The sequence below is a fragment of the Opisthocomus hoazin genome, chromosome 2 (assembly GCF_030867145.1).
Source record: "Opisthocomus hoazin isolate bOpiHoa1 chromosome 2, bOpiHoa1.hap1, whole genome shotgun sequence".
Lineage (NCBI taxonomy): Eukaryota > Metazoa > Chordata > Aves > Opisthocomiformes > Opisthocomidae > Opisthocomus > Opisthocomus hoazin.
In genome coordinates, this window is record NC_134415.1 from 130,349,526 (window position 1) to 130,364,265 (window position 14,740).

The following is a 14,740-nucleotide window of genomic DNA, read 5'->3' on the forward strand; positions in this document are numbered from 1 at the left end:
GGTTTTAACAGTCCCAAGGCACCAGGCTGGAATGGCTCTCAGAGGTGTTGTGGAAACCTTTACACTTTAACTAATTTGTTCTTCTCGACATCTGCCTTTCACTTTAAAAAATAATAAAAAAAAGACTGCTTCCTGGAAATTGGTTGGGCATTGTCTTTTCACAGGAGAACGGTGGGAAAATGGAAAACACCTTCTGGAGCAAACAGATAAGTTGAACAGTAGTGTTTGAGCAAATAATGTGCCTCCAGTTTAATTACGGCTGAACAATGGTGCGGATCTCTTGGCTTCAGCAGCAGACTGGCTTCAGCGAGGGCGCTGTGTTTTTAAAATAATCGCTTTGCAAGTTCTTCGGGACAGTGGGCAGTACAGGAGAGTGTGAATGTGCAATGCACAGCCTGACATGAAATGAAATTATAAGGAACTATTGCAGAGAAGCATTAGGAAAAAAGCCACTTGGCAGCCCATTATAATTCTGTAGCTTTCACTCCACCCTCCACTTCTGCTGTCTTGACTTCTCTTTCCACATAGGATCTTGCCAATTCCTTTTTGAGAGAAAGGGAGGCAAAACATGGCTTTCATCTTACCTCCCCAGCTTCCTTCCATGTTTCAGTTTGATCTCTGTCTTTCTTCTAACCCTTCACTTATTTTGGTGACCACACATTCTCCAGTCTCCTGACCTCTCCATTCTTTTGCCCTTGACTGTTCTCCCTTGTATGAAGATGCCGTAGTCTCACCATAAAGTGAATGAAATATAACCATCCAGCTTGCTTCTGCTACTGTCATTCCTCCCTGCAACTCCAAGCTAGATGAGCTAGATGACCTCTAAAGTCCCTTCCAGCCCAAAGCACTCTAAACTCACTGAATCCACTGTTGGTAAAATTGCCTAGAGTCCCTCCCCTTGTTCTAGCACAGGCCACCTTCTTCAGAGAATTCTCCTCCCTCCTTCTCTCTTTTGTGGGCTTAGAATGTGTTATCTCTCATTTCCTCAACCTTTCCCACCCACCCCCTCCCCCCAGCACCTTTTCTCTGGTCCGTCTCATCCACAGATTGTCCTGTTTAGACTGGTGAAACTCGGATTTGCTTTTCTGCTCCCAGCAGCCTTTGCCTGCCCATGTTAATATCTAGGTTTGTTTCTCCTTCATTTTTGATGGCTGGCTATACACTCCTTTTTAGCCAGGCACTTGCCTCTCTTTTCCCAATCAGCTTCAACTACATCCCATTCTGACTTGACTTTACTCACCAGCGCAGAGTAGAGGGGGAGGAGAACCTCCCTCAGCTTGCTGGCCACACTCTTCTTCATGCACCCCAGGAGACCATTGCTTGGCAACCAGGGCACACTGCTGGCTCATGGTCACCTTGTCGTCCCCCAGCACTCCCAGGTCCCTCTCCACAGAGCTGCTCTCCAGCAGGTCAGCCGCAGCCTGTACTGGTGCATGGGGTTGTTCCTCCCCAGGTGCAGGACCCTGCACTTGCCCTTTTTGAACTCCATCAGGTTCCTCTCTGCCCAACTCTCCAGCCTGTCCAGGTCTTGCTGGATGGCAGCACAGCCTGCCGGGGTATCCACCACTCCTCCCAGTTTGGTGTCATCAGCAAACTTGCTGAGGGTGCACTCTGTCCCTTCATCCAGGTCATTGATGAAGAAGTTGAACAAGACTGGGCCCAGTACTGACCCTGGGGAACCCCACTAGTTACCAGCCTCCAACCAGACTCAGCGCCGCTGATGACAACCCTCTGAGTTCTGCCATTCAGCCAGTTCTCAATCCACCTCACCGACCACTCATCCAGCCCACACTTCCTGAGCTTCCCTAGGAGGATGTTATGGGAGACTGTGTCGAAAGCCTTGCTGAAGTCTAGGTAGACAACATCCACTGTTCTCCCCTCATCTACCCAGCCAGTCATGTCATCATAGAAAGTTATCAGATTGGTCAAGCAGGATTTCCCCTTGGTGAATCCATGCTGACTACTCCTGATAACCTTCTTTTCCTCCACTTGCTTAATGATGACATCCAGAATGAGCTGCTCCATCATCTTTCCAGGGATGGAGGTGAGGCTGACCAGCCTGTAGTTTCCTGGATCCTCCTTCTTGCCCTTTTTGAAGACTGGATGGACGTTGGCTTTTCTCCAGTCCTCGGACACTTCTCCTGTCCTCCAGGACCTTTGAAAGATGATGGAGAGTGGCTCAGCAGTGACATCTGCCAGCTCCCTCAACACTCGTGGGTGCATTCCATCGGGGCCCATGGATTTTTGGGTGTCCAGATTGCTTAAATGATCTCTCACACCATCCTCCTCGTCCAAGGGAAGGTCATCCTTTTCCCAGGCTTCCTCTCTTACCTCCAGGGCCTGGGATTCCTGAGGGCGGGCAACAGAGCTCCAGGTACGTAAATAGTGAAGGGATAAGAAGAGGCTGGGAGGTAGGAGGCGAGGTAAATTGTCTTCCTTTCCTAACATTGCCATCCAAACATAAGCTACAGGATGAAGACCATGTTTTTTCTTCTGTTTACAAAACTGACTATACAGATCATCCCTGCTTGTGAAAGGGCTATTGCGCAGGTTTTAACCTGTGGGCACACTTTTCCCATTAAAGGTACACTGGGATGCATCCACTAACTTTTTTGATGTGTGGGAGTAGCAAGGTGAGTGAAGGAATGGAGGATGAGGCAGGTCGTTCTCAGTTCAGATTTTGCTGAGGACTGCTTACTTAGGTTGACCATGAGCCAGCAGCGTGCCCTGGCTGCCAAGAAGGTCAATGGGATCCTGGGGTGCATTAGGAAGAGTGTGGCCAGTAGGTCGAGGGAGGTTCTCCTTCCCCTCTACACTGCCCTAGTGAGGCCTCATCTGGAGTGCTGTGTCCAGTTCTGGGCTCCCCAGTTCAAGAAAGATGAAGAGCTACTGGAGAGAGTCCAGCGGAGGGCTACAAGGATGATGAGGGGACTGGAGCATCTCTGCTACGAGGAGAGGCTGAGGGAGCTGGGCTTGTTCAGCCTGGAGAAGAGAAGGCTGAGAGGCGACCTTAGAAATGCCTCTAAATATCTGCAGGGTGGGGGTCAGGAGGACGGGGCCAGACTCTTTGCAGTGGTGCCCAGCGACAGGACAAGGGGCAACGGGCACAAACTGAAGCCTGGAAAGTTCCAGCTGAAGATGAGGAAGAACTTCTTCCCTCTGAGGGTGACGGAGCCCTGGCCCAGGCTGCCCAGAGGGGCTGTGGAGTCTCCTTCTCTGGAGATATTCAAGACCCACCTGGACACGGTGCTGTGCCCCCTGCTCTGGGTGACCCTGCTTGGGCAGGGGGTTGGGCTGGGTGACCCACAGAGGTCCCTTCCAACCCCGAACATTCTGTGATTCTGTGATACTGTAAAAACCTCTGTGCAACTGTGACCTAGCAGCCTCCCTCTGAAGACAGGCAGATCTTAAAATTTTTTGGGCTTCGCTAATAATTGGGAGAGGATATTTTTCTGTCACATATGAACTGCGTCCTTTTTAGGGGCTGGGATCTGGGTGGGAATCTCTTCATAGCTGGCAAGGTCCAAGGCTGCAAGCAATCATTTCCACCTAGACATGGAAGTGCCCTCATGGGTTACGTGGCCAAAGCCCAGCTGCCGTTCGTAATAGTGTTTACAATGTGCCTCATAAAATGTAAGGCACCAGCTTCAAATTGCGAAGACTTTTGCCCCTGCTGTTCCCACTAGAATACTGTGCAAACCCCCACAGGCTCCGACGGCTAGAAACATCCTCATTTCCAGCCTACATGTATTCATGGCTGGTCTGCACGTACTTATTGTTAACATTATGTTTTAGCATAAATAGATTTTCCCATTTGTTGGTATTTCCCCTGTGGTGTTTATGTAGAATAATCAAATTCTCCTTTTGGCTTTCTTTTTGCCAGGCTAAACAAGCCAAGATATTTAGTTTCCTCTTACAAGACAGCTTCTCCTGCCCTAATCTACCCTTCAGTATGTCTTACTTGAACTTAAATTACCCACAATTTACAAGTAGTTCAGGTGAGGTCTTGCTGGGCCCGATATAATAGCAAAAGCTCATCTCTGCTAGAATTACCTGACATTGTCTGGAGTTGCATTTAGCTTTTTCATGGCCGGGTCACATTTGTGACTCTCAGTTCTCATGGGATGGACTAATAAACCTGGACCCTTCACCTCTGTCATTTCCAGCAGCTGCCAGCTCGCAGCAAAAATTCTCAGTGTTAGCCCGGTCCCTGGCCTTGCATTTCATGCTATTGAATTTCATCTTGGTTTGCTCACTCCAGTTCTTGAGGTCATCTGTTGCTTCCTCCAAGATAGTCTGATCTTTCTTTCTATTAAGAGTGCCTCTGCAAACCTCAGTGTGGCCTTTGGAACACTCTCTTTGTTCTGTACTGAGGTCATTAATAAAAATTGGGTGGGAATAGGCTCAAGGCTGATCCTTCAGGAGTTGCAGCAACAACCCAGTAGCTGACTGAGGGTATCTTTGCTTTAACCAGCACGTTCCTCACCTCAGGACTGCTGTAGACATCCACAGTTTGTAATTATTTCCCATGTGGTACCTTGCTAGTGCTCCGTGAAGCACAGACTGTGGCCACCCCAGTTCCTTCAGCAGTTGTCTTCTCAGAGAAAGCTGTTGTGTTGGTTGCATGGGATCCATTTTTGACAATTTTTAAGAATTTTCCTTCCATGTACTATATTACTACATTGTAGTAGCATGAGTAATGGACCCCTTAGCAGGATTTCTGAGTGCTAGGTATTGCACAAGCACTGAACAAAACTGAGCCCTACCCCAGGGAATATATTACAACTTTATTTTTTCTAAAGACTTGCAACGTGTCGGGTTCGTAATGGGTCTGTCCTGTCCAGTGGTGTCACAGCTCTGTTTCATGTCTTTGATTTCTCTGGTTTGATCCAGAGTTGCAACTCTGGCTCCTATCTCTAATGGAGAGACACATTTATGCACGGTTTGCAAATCTGGAAAATACACATGTAATGTTGGTGTAAAAACTCAGCTGTGTCCCTTTGTAAATACACATGCTGTAATCCAGTGTACACATCAGTGAATTTCCGATCTTAAATGTTAAGGGGATTTTAATTACTGTTAAGCTTTGCTGTGCTTCTGCTTATTCCCCTTTGCTCCAGTCCTGGACGGTGAAGATCCAGCGCACCTCACTCAGACTTCACCTCTCCTTGCTGGGTCAGCCTTCCTGCACCGTCTCTGGTGTAAGCCAAGACCTATTGCACTTATAAAACTTGGAGGGGAAGAGGGAAAAGGGAGAAGTTTGGAGAAGTGTCCAAAAAATCTAGCAAGAAATCACCGATGTTGACCACTGCCAGTACAGCTGCAACTTGGACGTTGAAGTGCTGGCTGGTGTATGTCTGTGTGTGTCTGTCCCTGGGAAGATCCTCCACGGGACCAAGACCGTGCGTGCTAAAATTCTGGTCCTTTCCTGATTTTATTCACTGATTATTGAACCACGCTTTTTTTTTTTACTGTAGAAGTTTCAGATCCCATCCTCAGTCCTCTTCATGGCCCACAAAAGGGTTTTTGGCTGGTGGCTGAAGACAGCATGCAGCCTTAGGCCTAGGGAGTGTCGTCCCCCATGAAGGCCTGGGTAGAGACCCCAGAGTAACCTAGCCCATGTACATTGTTCTTTATAAACAGCCATAGTTCGGCTAACAATGGTGTTTGGGCTCACACAGTATGTGTCAGATCTCATTTTGTTGTGGAAAATGCAATCCTACGTGAAAGATTCAACTGCAGTGTACGGTAAAAATGTCTTTATTCTGTAAGAGCATAGGCGGACAGCTCTGATCATGGGAGCAGAACTTCATCTGGGAAGCTGACTCTTCTCTCCCTCAGCCGTTCCAAGGTTCACATCAATACTTGCAGTTTGAGACTACTGAGAGGCAATAACTTTTGGTTTTTGTTTGGTCTCTGTTTTAAACTTTCCTTAACAGGAGGGATTTAAAAAAATGAAATACACAGTACACGTACACACAAGTTTATCTTAAGGCAGTCCAAGTGCTCGTCCACAGGCAGGGGACTGATTAATGCGATGTTAGTTCTCAGTGCCGTGCGTCTCTGCTTTCGTGACTTTCCTGATGCCAGTGTGTGGCATTAGACTTGCGATAATGACTGGAAGGAAGAAGCATTTATTCTTGCATAGTGGGGGGCTTTTCAGTCTTGCAGACAAAGGCATAACAAGATCCAGCAACTGAAAGTTGGACAAATTCAACCTTGAAATAAGACACAGTTTCCTAGCTGCAAGGAGGATTAAAGTTTGAAACAGCTTGGGAGAGGAAATGGAGGAGTTGCCATTGCTTGGAGTGGAGACAAGATTTGCTATCTCTCCGAAAAGAGTGTCTTTAATCCAGCATTTTGGAAGAGTTCCATGATTTGTGTGCGCAGGAGGTCCGTTGAAAGGAATATAGCAGTGCTGTCTGGTCTTGGTGGGTGAATTGCTGGATGTGATTAAATGACCTTTTTGGTTTGGGTCAGTGAGCTTCTATAATAAAAGGATTGGCGACAACATGGAGAGGGCTGTGAGATGAAGCAGTATCTTAGAGAAAATAAAAATGAACATCTGTCCGACTGTCTTTCTGACTGTTAATAATTAAAGTGTTACTGTTTACCAACTGTGTGGTTAAAAGCCACGTAAATGTTAATATCAAAGTATTTCAGTGGCAGAAGAGGACTTTGATTCTAAGCAGCTCTGGTTTTTAAGGTTCTTTTTCTTTACAGCGTATGTCATTTTGCCATGTATTCTTCATTGGAGCCCATTTTGTATCGATCCTCCGTGGAGGGTGGTGGGAATGGAAAGTGCCTTCAACCACTGCAAAGCGCAACATAACACACCGCTGCAAGTGTGACTGTTTTTTGGTCCCAGGGGAAATCTGAAGCAACGATTATCATTATATTTTCATTCTCTTAGCCTTCATCAACAAACTGTAAAGGCTGTATTCAAATTATCTTCTTTAAAGATCTTGAGGAGAGTCCCAGAGAGAGAGCAATCTGAATTGCTCCATGAAATTTTGATTTCTAAGATCCACCAAGTCTGAATACATGCAAAGTTTAGGGGATTTTAGTGCAGCCTTAAAATGTCTGTGTTTTATTTCAAGGAGGTGTTCTCCAAAGATTCCTGCAACTTTGATAGCGGTAGGTAAGATTTTCAAGAATTTATTAGAAGTAGCTGAACTCTGCTGCTGTTGAAGGGAGCAGAAAAGCCTTCTCAGTGCTTTGATGGCAAAAGGTTGAGGCCAGTAGTGAGGGCTTTTTGAAGTCAAGTTTGGTTGCTTCTGTATTCACAAGGATTAGAGCTTTGCGGTAATAGAGTGATCACCTGTGTAATCATAATTTACAACATACCAGAGTACTTGGCAGGAAAGTACTGATACCTGAAGGTTCTTGAGAAGTGGCAAGGTTCAGTTGTCCTACTCTGTCCCTCTTCTCGTTTGGATCCTGTTGAAAATTCGCTACATGATCTTTGGTAAGGAATTTAATCATCCTTTACCTCAGGTGCACTATCTCCAACATCGGAATATACCATGCTTTTCTAAAATCCATTCAGTTTCTCTTCCTGCTTTGCGTGCATGGGAGCATCTGGCAAGCTAGAGAGAGCTGGTGTTGCCTTGCTGGGAGGGCAATGATGATAGCTGGTTCTCCCGAGCTCTGCTCCATGGAAATGCTACAGTAGATGGCTGAAGTTTGAAAAGAGCTCCTTTACTTGGAGGTTCAACTCTAATTAATATCTGGCTCCAACTGGAGGTGCCACGTGTTTGAAGATGAAAGGGAATGGAGTTCAGATGAAGATCATCTGGTAGAGGCTCTTTCTACAGGAGATGGGGCGATGGTCTGGGTGGGTTGATGGTAGAACTGTTGGGAAAAACAGCCAAGTAGATTCTGTCCCTTTAGGTGTTACTTGGCTTCGCAACTGCAAAGTCCTTCCATCCAGTGGTATAACTCATGAGCAATCGTACCCATTTTCATCTTGTGAGTCACCTGCGGGGCTTCCCCGCAGAGACAGAACACACTTGAGGCATCCTTGCCTTCAGGTCCACAGGGACTAACAGGAGCGTGCTTGTCTGGGAGCAATACTTGGAAATGGCCTGGGCTGCTGGTCGCTGTGGTGTGAAGGTACCTGTTTATCCAGGACTAGGTCCTGGGCGCCGTCCTGGACAGGACTCCAGGGCACCTGGTATCCAGTCTGTTGTCATCTAGAACTCCCTTGGAGGGAAAAAGGGGATAATTTTCTGTGTTCATGAGCATTGTTTTCGGCAGCGTTCCTTTGGAAACGTGGCTGGAAGAGGTGCTTCCCAGCGGGCCAACTTCCGCAGGTCTCAGCAGGTGCCGTGCTGCCCACTCCACGGTCACTGCCAGCACCGTCAGTGCTGCTGATATTGGGAGGCTGCCACTGAATTCAGAGTTGGAGCCAAGACTTGATTTTATTTCTTTCAGAGAAGAATTATAGAAAAGGCAGAGGGAGGGTTTCTATGCAGGAAAAATTTCAAACCAGTCCACAGAGCCGTTGAGTTTTTAAGGACAAACCCTTTTCTTCCAGCTGTTCTGCAGCCTGAATGCTGCAGCACTAAGGAACTGCGAGGAACCTGGCTTTGATTTTTCATTGTCCATGGACATAACAAGCATAATAAATAATGCTGAATTAGACTATGAGTTTTACTAATAAAAATTATTAATAAAGTAGTTGATGTCTTTTTAAATGAGGTTGCTCTTTAATTGTTATAATTCATGAGACTCGCCTTGGTTACTGAAAACCTCGCCCTCTTTGATGACGATACGAAAGTCAGTAGCTGTGAGAGCTGGGACGAGGGCTGTGCAGGTAAGAGCAGCGCTCTGTCGCTGTACCAGTGGGCTTGTGTTTACAGTTCATTAGTCTCTGTTTAAAAATACCATGCTGCCAATTTAAATCACAGCTGGATTCATACAAATTTTGAGATTATCACTTGCTGAACAAAATCCTTCTTTTGCTTTAGCTTGCAGATTCGCTTGTGCCCTTGGAGATTAAGCCCGGTATTTCCTTAGCAACAGTTTCTGCCATGTTGCATACTAAAGACAACAAGCATGTGCTACAGGTACAGTATAATGGGAAAGGGAGAAAAATATCTTTACGCCGGTTTTCCTGCCATCTGGGACCCCATCTGTTCTCATAAGGCAGCCCCTCCAACAACTCTTTCCCCACCGGAGCAGAGTCCTTGTCAGATGCTTTGTCCTGGCGTGTACGGGTGAGCAATTACACTTAGAGAGTGGGATGCAAATAAATCTCTCTACCCTTTTCTCGTTGGCCATGTGCCTGGCTAAGAGAAAAGGGGAAGTGAGATTATTCCTGAAGAGACACTGCAAATCATACTGCTGTCTTCCATAACCTGTACACCAGGATCAGCATCAGCCAGCCTCTTGTGGACTTAGAACTGAGGGTCGGAGGGGGGAGATGACCTAAAACATTAGGTGTGTGAAGGGACTGTCTTCCTTAAGTTGCCCTGTTCCCCACGAACGTCCCTGTTCAAGGTAGGAGCTTCCTACCACCTCCTTTAGGCTGACTCTGCAGTTCCTGGCATTAGTGCTCCGCGGAGGGAGGTGATGGCTGGTGGACCTGCTCAGCAGTGGGTGCCCTGGTCGCCTTTCTCCTTCGATGCACGAGCGTGCAGGGAACGCAGCGAAGCCACGCTCGGCACGATGCTGCCTCTCCCACTGGGCAGTCGAGCTGGGCTGTGCCCACCACTCTTGGTAAGAGGACCCAGTGTAGTAAGGTCTTTAATGCAGGGACATAAAGATTGGTTAAGGATTTATATCGCTGCACAGCAGACAGGCTGTCTTACTTTTTCCAAGTCAGTTCCCTAGAAACACTAAGCAACAGTAAACAAACCGAAATGTTAAAATGCAGTTGGTCTGAGACTGCTTCTTTCTTTGTGTTGTTCGTTTACTCCCTTCTCTGCTCTGATTCCTGCCAAATAAACTTAGACCTAGGCTTAAAATGCCAGAGCCTTCACATATGGATGGAGGTGAGCCAGCACAGTGGTATCTGTCAGTGCTGGCTGAGCCTGGGACCCACCACGTCAGTGACTCACGCAGAAATACCATGAGACATGCACGTGGGCCCACCAGCTTCAGCGAAGGTGGTGGGTTTTGTCGAGTGACTCAGTTGCATCCCTGCTTGTGGAACTGGAGCCTGAGCAGGTGGTGTTTCTCTCCCAAGGGTGAAAAACACCCTTCCCTGGCTGCTGAAAGTTGCGCGGGGCAATCACGGCAGCAGGTTCAGACGTGACGCTGCCTGGTGGGAAAGGCAGGGAGTGGAGAGGAGCCCAGTCGCTCACCTGGGCTGTACACAGTACTGCAAGGCGCTGGGGTTGCTTCAGGCCAGTTCCCCCGTCTCTTGCGCAGATGCGTCCCTGGCAAATGGTCTTGCCAAAATCTTGGAGAAATGTTCCCCAGCTCCTTTTTCCCAGGGACTGAGTTGCTAGCTCACTGGGAAAGACGAGCGCTGACGCTTTCCCGGCCTAACTAACTTGGCACAGGACACACGGACTGGCTTTGCTGTTCTTTGTGTAGGAATCTGGTTTTCATCTCCGTGAAATGAAACGGGTCTTTCAGAAGTGCTCGGTTAACCCCCCACCCTGCCCGCACGCGCAGTTAACCGGTGCTAGGTTAGCTACCGCCGCGCGTGCTGACCCCGCGTCCCGCTCCCTGCTCACGGAGAAGGGGCTCGGGGAGGCGTGAGGGCAGGTAGCTCTCTGAAGCAGCACCAAATTATACCCAAATCGCACTCCAGTGGGATTTCAGGCACTGCAGAATCTCTCACGCCTCCCTGTCTGTAGTTCTTCCCAAACAGTTCCTTTTCTGAGGTCAGCGAGAATTAAATTACCCGTTTTTCTCATTCCCTGCGTAGTTACTTGCTCTGAATTTGCCCGTTTCTCAACCTGTTGCATCTTTCAGAGTGTGATTTTCAAGGCACTGACTTCTTTAAGGCATGATTCCCAGAAAATATTGTGGAGTACTTGAATACTAAAATAGAAAGCTTCCGTCTTGAGTTGAGTCAGACAGGCCTTTTAAGATGACAGAAATTTGAACAGAACTGAATTTGACAGAAACTTCAAGATGACGGAGATTTGAACTAGAACTGCTAATTTATTTCAATAAACGGTGGCTTGCGTGTGCAGAGCTGCGGTGGAGCCCGAGGCCGGGTTTCTCCTCTCCCCTTCAGCACTGCGATGTTTCCCTTTAGTGAAAGAAAACAAAATCAGTATTCCTGTTCTATCTTGTGTGCTTGTTATTCCAAATTATGATAAGCTGATGTGATTCACTGCGTTATGTGCGCCTTCTCACCCGTTAGCTCCCTCCAAAACCTCCGCAGCCTCAGGCCAGCAAGAAGAGAAAGCGAGTGAGTGATGACGTGCCCGAGTGCAAACCTTTGAAGCCATTGCTGAGCGGCTCCATTCCCGTGGACCAGTTTGTGCAGACGCTTGAGAAGGTAGGAAGCCTCTGGTGGCGAGCGAAGTCCAAGCGGATTTCTGCTAACCTCAGAAATGTGCTGATTTGCTAGCAGAGAGAAGGAAAACCACATGAAGTTCAACAAGGCCAAGTGCAAGGTCCTGCACGTGGGTCGGGGCAATCCCAAACACAAGCACAGGCTGGGCGGGGGGTGGCTCGAGAGCAGCCCTGAGGAGAAGGACTTGGGGGTACTGGTGGATGAGAAGCTCACCACGAGCCGGCAATGTGCGCTTGCAGCCCAGAAAACCAACCGTGTCCTGGGCTGCATCCAGAGCAGTGTGGCCAGGGTGAGGGAGGGGATTCTGCCCCTTTACTCCCACCTGGAGTCCTGCGTCCAGCTCTGGAGCCCCCAACACAAGAAGGACATGGATGTGTTGGAGCGGGGCCAGAGGAGGACCATGAAGATGATCCGAGGGCTGGAGCACCTCTCCTACAAGGTCAGGCTGAGGGAGTTGGGGCTGTTCAGCCTGGAGAAGAGAAGACTCTAGGGTGACTGTAGAGCAGCTGCCAGTACCTGAAGGGGCTACAGGAAGGATGGAGAGGGGCTTTGCACAAGGGGGTGTAGTGACAGGACAAGGGGGAACAGCTCTAAACTAAAAGAGGGCAGACTTAGATGAGATATTAGGAAGAAATTGTTCCCCATGAGGGTGGTGAGGCCCTGGCCCAAGTTGCCCAGAGAAGCTGTGGCTGCCCCCTCCCTGGCAGGGTTCAAGGCCAGGTTGGATGGAGCTCTGAGCACCCTGGTCTGGTGGAAGATGTCCCTGCTGATGGCAGAGGGGGTTGGAACCAGATGATCTTTAAGGTCCCTTCCAACCCAAACCATTCTATGATGCTGTGATTCTATGAAAATCATTTTAGCGTGGCTTGAAATGGAGAGGGGCTAATGAGCTGCAGATCTTTCAGGGTCACTCTGGGTGGCTGAGTTTCCCCCATGTCACTTTTGGATTCATCAGCTGATTTCCAAGTAAATTTCGGCAGTGGGGAGGAGGTCTCCAAATTGTTAAGTTCCTACGAGTTTTGTGAAAACGAGGTGACCGAGTGAAGAACAGATCCTGGAAACGTCCCCGCTGGTGGAGGAGCTTTCTGGGGAGCTGCAGGGTAGCAGACTTGGTGGCTGAACTTGCAGGTAGTTGATTACCACTCTGTGGAGCCCTGTTCTCTCCTGTATGACTCCACGGAGATAACGGGTAGGGAGAGGGGCAGGATTGTCAGGAAGTTTGCCCTGAGGTTCAGCAGCTCTCCACCATCATCTTTGAGGCAGTAATGTCAGCGGGCAGTCATTTGTGGAGTTCAAGGAGCCATTTCTCCTCTTTGTCTCAAGATTTTGCAATTGCAATGACCTGGTGTAGCGGAAAATGTTGGCTTTAGCCTCCCTGTTCTGTAGTTTATCCATCTATATAAGGAGGGTTGTATTTCGCTTAGCCGGTGCGTGTCGCCTCTATAAACCCTGGAGATCGAGGGTAGCTGCAGTGGCTCTCTGTGTTTTGTAGCCATCATCCCCTGTCCTCCTCCCTGTGCCCTAGTCTTTCATCTCTACCCGTTTTCCTCACTTGTAGTAACATCTGTCTCTCTTCCTCCCTCCCCAACGCTACGTCTAGCATGGTTTCAGTGACGTGAAGGTGGAGGACACAGCCAAGGGCCACATCGTACTGCTCCAGGAGGCAGAAACCCTCATTCAGATTGAGGAGGACTCCACACACATCATCTGCGACAACGACGAACCTCTGAGGGTGAAACTACGTGACCTGGTGCTCAAATTCCTGCAGAAATTTTAGCTCGTGGACATCACGTTGCTCTGCGGGGAGAGACCCCAGAGCTAAGAACTTTCCAGAAGGTGAGCCCAGGGAGAATTTGTTGATAGAGACCAGAAACCATCCTCCCCTTCGTGGAGAAGCAAGAAAGTATTTTGAATATCTAAATAAATATTTTAAAAGTTTTATTTTTAACGGGTTTTGGAATACTTTGGAGAGGCTTCCTGCGTTGTAAAATTGGAAGCTGGAATCTTACAGGAGATATGAACCGCAGAGTAAATAAATAGAGTGTGTATCTACAAGGTCAGGGTGAAATTGTGTGCAGACGCAGACATTTCTCTGTGTGACCCTCTCAGCAATGTGTCACCCAGGCTGTTACCTGAGAAAACTGTAGGAATATTGAAACAATGGCCTTAGATATTAAGAGATTTATTTTTCTTCCCGGTCACCGGATCCAATTTCCTATCTGTCCTCCATCTGCATCGTGCATGTTTATTTATTTCACTGGCACAAAGAGGAGTGAGAAAGATGGTAAAGCAAAGATTATAAAAATAAAAATAGAACCAGGGGGCTATGCTGGACACGCAGACTAGCTTCGGAGCAGTGAGAGCCTGGCCATTCCCTGCGAAAGAGGGATTTTGGAAGAGCTACATGCCTTAGCGGTGGGAGGCGGCCACTGAGGCTGCACCCTCACCTGTTACGACCAGGTTTGTCCAGCCAGCTCTGGGCTCTTCAGTGAGACACAGAATCATAGAATTGTAGAATGGTAAGGGTTGGAAGGGACCTTAAAGACCATCTGGTTCCAGCCCCTCTGCCACTAGACCAGGTTGCTCAGAGCTCCATCGGAAAAGCTGGTTCCTCCTGGGTTCCTCCTGGGTTCCTCCATCGTCACTGGAGGAAGTATCTCAGGAAGATACTTTCAAAAGCAAATGAAGCAGTTAAACTCCTGGTGCTTCTGAAAAACCTTCGAGATTTAAGTGCCTCTTGTTTCTACCTTCCAAAAACCTGTCGTTTCAGCCCCCACAGTCCCAAATCCTGGTTGAAATACTGAGTCATTTATACAAAGCCATCTGTATGGCAGACCTGGGGAGGTTTTTAACTCCCCAAATCATATATTTGGGGCCTCAACTTAGTTAACAGTATTGCTTTTAAAAGCGACCGATTTCGCAGATTTAGTGCTGTTTGTTTTTTTATTGGATTGTTGTTGTATTTATTTGGTGTTAAAAATAAAAGGCATAGTGAGACTGCCAAGGAGGAAGCACATTCTGCGGTTTATAAAAGCAGCTGCATGCTGACTGCACATCCGCCCGCGCGCGTATATACACACATTTGTAAAATATAACTGCTCCTTCTCTTGATAGCTTTGGGGAGATGAAGGCAGTGGAAGAGCAGCTCTGCGATAAAAACTATTTGCTGTTGCAGCTTCCACGTCGCGTTTCGTACACCTTACGGATTTCTGTTCCGTCGGACGTGCAGGCTCCAGCATCCATGCCTTCGCTCTCTGT

At 48.0% G+C, this 14,740-nt stretch overlaps 1 protein-coding gene across 3 annotated transcripts in view; it reads left to right on the forward strand.

Moving 5' to 3' along the window:
- INTS9 (integrator complex subunit 9) overlaps window positions 1–14,499 on the forward strand; it is a 79,522-nt gene extending 65,023 nt beyond the window's left edge. For all 3 annotated transcript variants that reach the window (XM_075415042.1, XM_075415040.1, XM_075415041.1), the window contains exons 15-17: window positions 8,973–9,071; window positions 11,327–11,464; window positions 13,083–14,499. In XM_075415042.1, the coding sequence (XP_075271157.1) occupies window positions 8,973–9,071; window positions 11,327–11,464; window positions 13,083–13,259 (414 nt within the window). In that variant the 3' untranslated portion in view covers window positions 13,260–14,499. The remainder of the gene's footprint in view (window positions 1–8,972; window positions 9,072–11,326; window positions 11,465–13,082) is intronic.
- The last annotated feature ends 241 nt before the right edge of the window (window positions 14,500–14,740 follow it).